At 32.6% G+C, this 11,404-nt stretch overlaps 1 protein-coding gene across 1 annotated transcript; it reads left to right on the top strand.

Moving 5' to 3' along the window:
- The first annotated feature begins 5,356 nt into the window (after positions 1–5,356).
- On the top strand, positions 5,357–9,590 carry LOC139870921 (uncharacterized). The gene is made up of 4 exons (XM_071858681.1): positions 5,357–5,897; positions 6,033–6,104; positions 6,226–6,438; positions 9,472–9,590. The coding sequence occupies exons 1-4, from the start codon at positions 5,357–5,359 to the stop codon at positions 9,552–9,554; spliced, it is 909 nt and encodes a 302-aa protein (XP_071714782.1). The 3' UTR covers positions 9,555–9,590.
- The last annotated feature ends 1,814 nt before the right edge of the window (positions 9,591–11,404 follow it).

Genomic DNA, 11,404 nt, shown 5'->3' with positions numbered 1-11,404 from the left:
AGTGTTCTTCATAAATTCCAAAAGTTCTAGTTTCATAAAATCAAGAATACTTCCAAGATTGCAAGTTTACTTCCAAGTTTTCTAAATCCATTCCAAGTAATCATCCAAGATCAAGAAACCTTTGTTACTTACAGTAATTTATCTTTCTAATACAAGGTAATAATCATATTCAAACTTTAATTCAATTTCTGTAACTATAACAATCTTATTTCGAGTGGAAATCTTACTTGAAATTGTTTTCGTGTCATGATTCTGCTTCAAGAACTTTCAAGCCATCCAAGGATCCTTTGAAGCTAGATCTATTTTTCTCATTTCCAGTAGGTTTATCCAAGGAACTTGAGGTAGTAATTATGTTCATAACATCATTCGATTCATACATATAAAGCTATCTTATTCGAAGGTTTAAACTTGTAATCACTAGAACATAGTTTAGTTAATTCTAAACTTGTTCGCAAATAAAAGTTAATCCTTCTAACCTGACTTTTAAAATCAACTAAACACATGTTCTATATCTATATGATATGCTAACTTAATGATTTAAAACCTGGAAACACGAAAAACACCGTAAAACCGGATTTACGCCGTCGTAGTAACACCGCGGGCTGTATTGGGTTAGTTAATTAAAAACTATGATAAACTTTGATTTAAAAGTTGTTATTCTGAGAAAATGATTTTTATTATGAACATGAAACTATATCCAAAAATTATGGTTAAACTCAAAGTGGAAGTATGTTTTCTAAAATGGTCATCTAGACGTCGTTCTTTCGACTGAAATGACTACCATTACAAAAACGACTTGTAACTTATTTTTCCGACTATAAACCTATAATTTTTCTGTTTAGATTCATAAAATAGAGTTCAATATGAAACCATAGCAATTTGATTCACTCAAAACGGATTTAAAGTGAAGAAGTTATGGGTAAAACAAGATTGGATAATTTTTCTCATTTTAGCTACGTGAAAATTGGTAACAAATCTATTCCAACCATAACTTAATCAACTTGTATTGTATATTATGTAATCTTGAGATACCATAGACACGTATACAATGTTTCGACCTATCATGTCGACACATCTATATATATTTCGGAACAACCATAGACACTCTATATGTGAATGTTGGAGTTAACTATACAGGGTTGAGGTTGATTCCAAAATATATATAGTTTGAGTTGTGATCAATACTGAGATACGTATACACTGGGTCATGGATTGATTCAAGATAATATTTATTGATTTATTTCTGTACATCTAACTGTGGACAACTAGTTGTAGGTTACTAACGAGGACAGCTGACTTAATAAACTTAAAACATCAAAATATATTAAAAGTGTTGTAAATATATTTTGAACATACTTTGATATATATGTATATATTGTTATAGGTTCGTGAATCAACCAGTGGCCAAGTCTTACTTCCCGACGAAGTAAAAATATGTGAAAGTGAGTTATAGTCCCACTTTTAAAATCTAATATTTTTGGGATGAGAATACATGCAGGTTTTATAAATGATTTACAAAATAGACACAAGTACGTGAAACTACATTCTATGGTTGAATTATTGAAATCGAATATGCCCATTTTTATTAAGTCTGGTAATCTAAGAATTAGGGAACAGACACCCTAATTGACGCGAATCCTAAAGATAGATCTATCGGGCCTAACAAACCCCATCCAAAGTACCGGATGCTTTAGTACTTCGAAATTTATATCATATCCGAAGGGTGTCCCGGAATGATGGAGATATTCTTATATATGCATCTTGTTAATGTCGGTTACCAGGTGTTCACCATATGAATGATTTTTATCTCTATGTATGGGATGTGTATTGAAATATGAAATCTTGTGGTCTATTGTTACGATTTGATATATATAGGTTAAACCTATAACTCACCAACATTTTTGTTGACGTTTAAAGCATGTTTATTCTCAGGTGAATACTAAGAGCTTCCGCTGTTGCATACTAAAATAAGGACAAGATTTGGAGTCCATGTTTGTATGATATTGTGTAAAAACTGCATTCAAGAAACTGATTTCGATGTAACATATTTGTATTGTAAACCATTATGTAATGGTCGTGTGTAAACAGGATATTTTAGATTATCATTATTTGATAATCTACGTAAAGCTTTTTAAACCTTTATTTATGAAATAAAGGTTATGGTTTGTTTTAAAAATGAATGCAGTCTTTGAAAAACGTCTCATATAGAGGTCAAAACCTCGCAACGAAATCAATTAATATGGAACGTTTTTAATCAATAAGAACGGGACATTTCAGTGTCAACCCAAAACAGAACATTCATTTGAAACAAAAGTGTTCGGTTTCGTTCTGCAACCCCATTTTGAGTTGGTTTATCAACACAAGACGACTCGTGAAGGATACCATTCTGAAGCATATATGATGAAAATGATTCTAAAAGAAATTCTTTGGCATTATCACTCCTCAAACTTTGAACCGGAACCTGAAATTGTGTTTTTACTTCAGCAACAAATGAACAAAAGTAAGTAAATACTTCTGAACGACTTTTCATCAAATAAATCCAGGTAACACGAGAATAATCATCGATAAATGCAACAAAGTATTTAGAACCAGGTTTGCAAGTAACTGAACATGGTCCCTAATATCAGAGTGAACCAATTCAAATGTAGATGAAGCCCGTTTGTTAACTCTGGGGTGTAGATGGACCCGATGATGTTTAGAAAACTGACACTGCTCACAATACTGAATGACAAAGTATAAATTGAGGACATAATTCCTTCATACTTTGGATAGAAGGATCTCCTAACCGATACTGCATCTCATACGGGGATGCTGACTTAGAGCATACCAATGAACGTGGTATTTTGGTTTCAAATTCAAGTATGCAGATACCCGTCCTCTGCCAATTATCTTCTTTGTCGATAGATCTTGGAAGACACAAAACTCAGGGAAGAGTAAGACAACACAGTTCAAATCACGAGTAATCTTGCTAACAGATAGCAAATTGAACGGAAAGTTAGATAGACTTAAAATGGATGATAATGAAGTTGAAGGGGTAAGACTAATAGTGCCAGAACCTAAGACTGGGGAGGTAGTACCGTTTTCAATTGTGACATGAGATGGATGAGATTTAAAATTGGAAAAAAGATTATGATTACCTATCATGTGATCTGAAGTACCGGAATCAATTACCCATTTAGAGGCCAATGATAAGAGGCATGCGTTAGATTTACTTGTTCCAGCAAAAGTGGCGATTGGTGTCGCAAGTTTCACATACTCTTTTAATCGAACATATTCCTGATATTCTTCATCCAAAATAGTGAATGTAGAAGAAAAAGTCAGGTGAGCAGAACGTTTCTTTGCATCTCCCATAATTATTTTAATTATCATAAACAAGCAGAATCAACATTTCTTTGCATCTCCCATAATTAATTTAATTATCATAAACAAGCAGAACCAAACAATGCAAATTAGAAAAACTGAAGGGGATTGAAGCCAATCGAAAACCATTTTCTGAATTTAAGAAGCACAAACAAACAATCAATCAACTAAATCCAAATACACAAGTAGAAACTCGGCCATAGAAATCCAGCACAACAGATGTCACACAATAAAAAATACAGTAGCAGATGCCTAATAACCAAAATAACGGAACCTAATTCCCACGTCAAATTGAAAATCCAAGTAGCCAAATGGACTAATACTCAATACTCACCGGGGTTTTGGTTGGAATTTCAAAACGAACTCACCGGAACAAAAAACGATGGTGGACAGACTTATCAAGTGCCTACACGCGCCGACGCGTGGGACTCCGATAGCGGTAGAGGGAGGCGCGTGAGGTGGCTGTGGTGATTTGCGTGCAATTTTTAGGGTTTGCAATTTGAGGGGGCCTGAATCGATTGGTGGGGGTGGTGAGATCTAAAAATCACTCTTTGGGATGATTTATAGCAGCAACCGAACAGTGTACTCACAGGGTACGAAAATCACTCTCTGGGTGACAAGATCAGTGTACTCACAGGGTACTATCACAGGCACCGCTCTGATACCATGTAACTTAAGATGAAGCAAAATAGGACTTACGTGTTTTCTGTATATGTCAGTGTCCCTGTTCATGACTGATATATATATATATATATATATATATATATATATATATATATATATATATATATATATATATATATATATATATATATATATATATATATATATATATATATATATATATATATATATAAATTAAGAAGGGGTAGAGAGAAGACTCTGTGTATTCTAACAATCAGACTTGAAGGCCCATGGGAAGGAATCGAGCAAGGAAAGCGGCTAGGATTTTCGCATCTTCTGATGCGATGACAAACTCTAGTGGAACAAACTCTTCAAGACTTGAGGAATTAGTTGAAGAAGTTACCGCGTGCAAGACCACAGTTGCATAACAAAGATTGTACAGATGAACACAATCACACGAGCGGAATGTATGAAAGGTGTTACCAATGCTACAAAATTTATCACATCAATTGAAAGTTTAAACATCACGAACGCAAATGAAACGGAACATGTTTGAAAGTTGAAGAAAAAATTGCTCGAAAAGTAAGGTGACTTAATCCAATTGTCAGATGAGGATAACGAGTAGTTCATTATGATTATAGTTGTAATTTTTACTTTTTAGAACATTTTAATTATTGTGGATATCAGAAAGTAATATTTTTGTTTGCAATTAATTCAATAGAGTTTTATAAATTAAGTAACTTAAATGTAGCTGTAAAGTATTCTCCAACCTTTTTTTGCCAAATCAATTTATTCATCAAAATAACTGTATATTAATATGTTGCTTTTATTTATAACAAACGCATTCATATAACTTGATTATTCTATTTAAAAATTTATTTTTAGACTGATAGTTTATTTTTCTCGAAATGTGATTTTTAAAAACACGAAATCAGTTTTTAAAAGTACGATCCCAATTTTGTCTTTATACACAATCCCACTTGTATGATACTCCGTAATATAACGACGTGAAGAATCTTACCTATTGCGAGTAAATAATTGAGAAATTTGTCGATAGAAATATCCAATTTGAAAATACTACTCGTACAAAATACAAACAAGTTAAGCTGTACAAATAAAAAGTCAACTACTGCTATAATCCAATCCAAGTCAACTATTAAAATGCAAGTCAACTAGCGCGTTTATTCTCCTACCATGAAAGGCGCTCACACCACATCTTAAATCTAAAACATTTACAGATTTCTCTTCTATAAAACCATGTCTACTTGCATGCCTTTCATCACACCAATTAAGCACAAACTATAAACAAATACTACGTAATTTGTGACCTAATAATAGCTGTCAAATAATATACGGAGTAGTTTAAACTAAAATGGGTCGTTTGCCAGATCAACAACCTCCACAATACTCCGATCAACCACCATCACCACCACCACAAGGCTACCCAAACCAAGATGACAACCCACTATCACCACCACCACAACAAGAAGACACTTATACGACAGAAAATGATTATAATACGACACCTCGTTCTTACATTCCTGAAAATATGCCGCCACCCGAAACTTACCCACCTGAAAAACCAACAACTTATCCACCTCAGCAACAGCCGCAGGCCTACCCGCCTCAACAGCAAAATCCGGTCCAGTTTCCACCTCAGCAACAACAGCCGGTTCAGTATCCGCCAAATCAGCATCAGGCACCCAACAGTACTCCACCTCCTCAATACAACTATGTGTATACTAACCATGCTCAGGCAGGTCAGCCACAAGGGGTCAACTTTGTGAGTCAGCCTGGGTATCAGACACCGAATATGGGCCCACAAAATGGGGTTCCAATTGGAAATCAGTACATTGCGCAAACTCAGGGATGGAAGACTGGTCTTTTTGATTGTTTTGATGACGTGGAAAATGGTACTTCGTATTTACTTAGTTTCACGACGAATATGCATGAAACTTTGATTTATACCTTTACCTAATAAACCTAGAATAGTACTCTTATTTGTTCAACATGAATGTACTAAAAACTCATTGTTACGTTTTTTACAGCAATTATAACCGCATGTTTCCCGTGCGTCACTTTCGGACAGATTGCTGAGATCCTCGACAACGGCCAAACTTGTAAGCTAATTAAGTTACAACTCAAAGTTTGTATCAAGCACACGTTTTTACATATATTCTTCATGATGAAAACATGTACTCCTTATCTGATTAATATAACATGAGCTAATGTTTTATGTAGCTTGTGCAACGAGTGGACTTCTATACGGTTGTATAGCTGCATTTATTGGGATTCCATGCATAATGTCATGCTCGTATCGGACTAAGATGAGGATCCGTTATGGTTTGATGGAGACTCCGGCACCAGACTGGGTGACACACTGCTTTTGCGAGTGGTGTGCACTTTGCCAAGTATACCGAGAACTTAAGACCCGAGGCCTTGACCCTGCTATAGGTATACATATATATATTTTAGTAAATGCTATCATGTAGACATAGGCGCATTTTGAGGTTCAAAACCATTATTTGGTATGCCTTAATTGAATCTACCATTTTTCAACCAGTGATAATATATATATATATATATATATATATATATATATATATATATATATATATATATATATATATATATATATATATATATATATATATATATATATATATATATATATATATAGTGAGGCAACAACAAGCGTCGATATAGTGGCGTTTTGACTGCCGCTTTGAGCCTAAATTGATTTCCATGCAGCCTTTAAAACCCATGTAAATTTGATTAAACCATTTTCATGGAGTCTCTTCTTCTTTTCAGCTTTTTTTTTTTTTGTGCCGGAGGTCCCCACGGAAGCAATCTCTCTGCCCTGGAGTAGAGAGGGGGATGACTTTCTCTTCCTATGGGCCTCGACTCATGGTTAAAGAAACGACTTCTCTCTTACTCTACGGTAGAGGAAGGATTGTTTACATCTCACCTCCCTCATACCTCGCATGTGCGGGATTGGGTATTATTGTTGTTGTTGTATATAATATATATATATATATATATATATATATATATATATATATATATATATATATATATATATATATATATATATATATATATATATATATATATATATATATATATATATATATATATACTAGTTATATGAGCCCGTGCGTTGCACGACATTTGTATAAATTAGTAATTGATAACGTTAATATTGATATTTTGTATAATATAATTACAACAAAAAATCATTTACCACTGATAATATTTGTTCGAAAATATTAGTCCTGAATACTAACACATAGATTATGAGCTCGTCCGTTAAAATCATTTTAACTTCAATTGACAAATAATCGATAAAACACCAAACATGAGCCGCTAAAAAGTTGTTTTAAAACCAAGCGTTATGAATAATATTTTATGAACTCTAATTGTTTATGTCTTTAGTACAAACTAATTCCATTATGTTAAAATCTCAAACGAAACAGAGCAGACATACATCTAAATATTTATAAGTATTATCAATTAACTATTTTAACTTCATATGACAAATATGAGCCCGTGCGTTTATATAATATTCTACAAATATTATAATAACGTAATTTTTAAAATTTTGTAAAGAGAGAATATGAAATTAATTTTTTAGAATTTAATAAGTAGATGACATGTCAACATACTACATATATATGCTATATAAACCATAACCCTTGAATTCCATTCAAGAGTACTTTTCGCACATCGCGTTGTGGGGGCAGTGGGGGAGAGGTCAGGTTTTCTTCTGGGTAGCAGTTGGGGGTGACTTATGTAACTGCATGAAATGAACGTGTAGGTGATTTAGTCCCCTGGACGATCCCGAACTGCTGTTAAAAAAATTACATATGCTTTATAATAATGTATAAATCTATAAATTTGTTAATATAATAAGAGTATTAATAATAAACTAATTTGAATTTAGATGATAAATGTTTGAGTCTCATTTTTAAAATTGTTACCCTCAAACAATTGACAAAAAAGCGTTTCAATTCGTTTTGTTATAGTTAAATGTGATGTGATTCATTCGTTTTATTAATTAAACGTTTGAATTCGTTTGACTTCGTTTTATTAATTAAATCCTTCAATTATGATATATATACGGAGTATATTTTATTCACATCAATTATTAAGGAAACTAATATTAATATAGATATATATAGATACATAAATATAAATAAAATATTAAAATTAAAGGGAAAATATATTTACATATGTCATTGTTAATAAGAAGATGACACGTAGGATTATTTTATTCAGATTAATTGAGAAATTAACACGTAGGATTATTGGCACGCGCTTTATAATAATGTATAGATGTATAGATATATATAGTGGTAGGATCAAGGGGGAAGCGGGGGGAAGCAAAAATTTTTTTTTTTCTTTTTTTGAAAAAACTTTGTTCACGAACATTATAGATTGGATGAAAATATGAACATTTAGTAAAGACACTTTGTGATAAATGTTTTTATTTTGGCAGGAAAACGCTCGAAGAAGTAATATATACTCCCTCCGTCTCAAATTAACTGTCCCATTTGACTTTTTCAGGTCTTTTGTTTACAACTTTGACCATAATTATTCCGGTTTGTGTTATACAGTAATTGATGAAATTTATATGGATGGATTCGGTTTTAAATTGTGTTTTTATTGGTATAACTTTCATCAAGTATTATATAACACAAATCGAAATAATTATAGTCAAAGTTGTAGACAAAAGACTCAAAAAAGTCAAATGGGATAGTTAATTTGGGACGGAGGGAGTAACAATTATCATGTTTTTCGAGCGTATGTTGAGGTTTTAGATATTAGGGTTTAGATATTAGGGTTTAGAAATTTAGGGTTTAGATTTAGGATTTAGATTGAGTTTTTAACACGAACGGTTTAGAGTTTAGGGTTTAGGGTTTAGGGTTTGGGGTTTTGGGTTTAGGGACTAAACCCACAACCCCAAACCCTAAACTTTAAATCGGGCTAAATTTTACTTCACAAAACATGGAGAAAAAAAAACTTTAACATTCTTCACGATCAATATTATCTTGAATGTTATTTTTTTCAATCGTTTTCCCGCCTAAAGAATAACATTCATCACGAAGTGTCTTTTTTAAATGCTCATATTTTCGTGTGATCTTGATGCCTGAAAAAAAAATTCAAAAAAAACGAATTTTTTTTTCCTTCCCCTCGATTGGTATATAATATATATATATATATATATATATATATATATATATATATATATATATATATATATATATATATATATATATATATATATATATATATATATATATATATATATATATATATATACTTGAGATTTTTTTTAATAAGTGATGATTCGTACACTACTAAAAATTTATATGTGAACCACTAAACATGTTTTCTAATGTTCTACGATACAAGTCTGTACACAAATTTAATGGTGTACATGTACGCTTAACTTATTTATGTGTTTTTTTTTTTTATTAATTTCAGGGTGGCAAGGAAACATGGTAAGGAACCAACAGATGCAACAATATCCGATGATGACACCTCCCAGGAACCAACAAATGATGTGATTTGCAACTCAAACTATTATTTGTGCACTATTTATTTTTTGTAAAAAATTGAATTTTAATCATCCACGCAATTGAATGTTATTTTTGCAATAAATCGAATGAACTATTATTGTACCTGCAATCCTACGCTTCTTTTTTTTTTTTTTTTTTTGTATATCTAGCTTCTTGTTACTTTGTTTCAGAAACATAAAAATGTACTAGCTAGATTCAAACTTGATACTTTGCTTATCACTACTGGAAAAAAGCTCTTTCCGGACGACTCTTGGGGACGATTTTTCGTCCCAGAAAGTATTCCCGGACGACACCTCGTCCGGAATGTGTCGTCCAGAAAGGTTCGTCCCGGAAAGTTTTTCTGGACGGCATTTTTTTTCCCGGACGGAAGGTGGGGCCCACATTGACTTTCAACGCTTGCCTTCGTGGACGCTTTTTCCGGACGACCCTTGGGGACGAATTATCGTCCCAAAAGAAATTATATTAAAATAATACTAATTATTTATTAATAACAGAAAAGAAAAATAAAAACCCGGACGACGCTTCCTGGACGACTAGTCGTCCAGAAAGCCCTCTGCTGTTTCGGGACCAATTCGTTTCTGCTGTTTCCATCCGTATTCGATACGGCACATTTCCAAACCTGCTACATTTCCAAACTTGCTACATTAATACGATTATACTTTCACAAAATACCACAATAACATTAAAAAAATATCCAAACGCGACAATAATGATCCATACATTTTAAAATCCCGAAAAACTACCAAATCAACTAATATCGTTTACAAATCAACTAAACTTAACATAATTGTCTTGAAACAACCGGAAAAACACCCAACAAAAACATACTTTTCTTCAAACACACCAAACAAATTACAAACCGGCAAATGGATCGTCATACAAATCATCATCATTGTTACGGCTCGTGAAATGTCCCGTTCTTATTGATTAAAAACGTTCCATATTAATTGATTTCGTTGCGAGGTTTTGACCTCTATATGAGACGTTTTTCAAAGACTGCATTCATTTTAAAACAAACCATAACCTTTATTTCATCAATAAATGTTTAAAAAGCTTTACGTAGATTATCAAATAATGATAATCTAAAATATCCTATTTACACACGACCATTACATAATGGTTTACAATACAAATATGTTACAACAAAATAAGTTTCTTGAATGCAGTTTTTACACAATATCATACAAGCATGGACTCCAAATCTCGTCCTTATTTAAGTATGCGACAGCGGAAGCTCTTAATAATCACCTGAGAATAAACATGCTTAAAACGTCAACAAAAATGTTGGTGAGTTATAGGTTTAACCTATATATATCAAATCATAATAATAGACCACAAGATTTCATATTTCAATACACATCCCATACATAGAGATAAAAATCATTCATATGGTGAACACCTGGTAACCGACATTAACAAGATGCATATATAAGAATATCCCCATCATTCCGGGACACCCTTCGGATATGATATAAATTTCGAAGTACTAAAGCATCCGGTACTTTGGATGGGGCTTGTTGGGCCCGATAGATCTATCTTTAGGATTCGCGTCAATTAGGGTGTCTGTTCCCTAATTCTTAGATTACCAGACTTAATAAAAAGGGGCATATTCGATTTCGATAATTCAACCATAGAATGTAGTTTCACGTACTTGTGTCTATTTTGTAAATCATTTATAAAACTTGCATGTATTCTCATCCCAAAAATATTAGATTTTAAAAGTGGGACTATAACTCACTTTCACAGATTTTTACTTCGTCGGGAAGTAAGACTTGGCCACTGGTTGATTCACGAACCTATAACAATATATACATATATATCAAAGTATGTTCAAAATA

The sequence above is a fragment of the Rutidosis leptorrhynchoides genome, chromosome 10, assembly GCF_046630445.1.
Source record: "Rutidosis leptorrhynchoides isolate AG116_Rl617_1_P2 chromosome 10, CSIRO_AGI_Rlap_v1, whole genome shotgun sequence".
Lineage (NCBI taxonomy): Eukaryota > Viridiplantae > Streptophyta > Magnoliopsida > Asterales > Asteraceae > Rutidosis > Rutidosis leptorrhynchoides.
The sequence above is the reverse complement of the archived record's forward strand: the minus strand, read 5'-3'. Positions and strand labels throughout refer to the sequence as shown.

What these genes read in the sequence shown, in the direction of transcription:
- LOC139870921 (XM_071858681.1), top strand. Translation starts at nt 5,357, where the DNA reads ATGGGTCGTTTGCCAGATCAACAACCTCCACAATACTCCGATCAACCA. An exon ending in CCTCGACAACGGCCAAACTT is followed by an intron (nt 6,105 to 6,225) that starts GTAAGCTAATTA and finishes TGTTTTATGTAG; the next exon opens with CTTGTGCAACGAGTGGACTT. An exon ending in AGGCCTTGACCCTGCTATAG is followed by an intron (nt 6,439 to 9,471) that starts GTATACATATAT and finishes TATTAATTTCAG; the next exon opens with GGTGGCAAGGAAACATGGTA.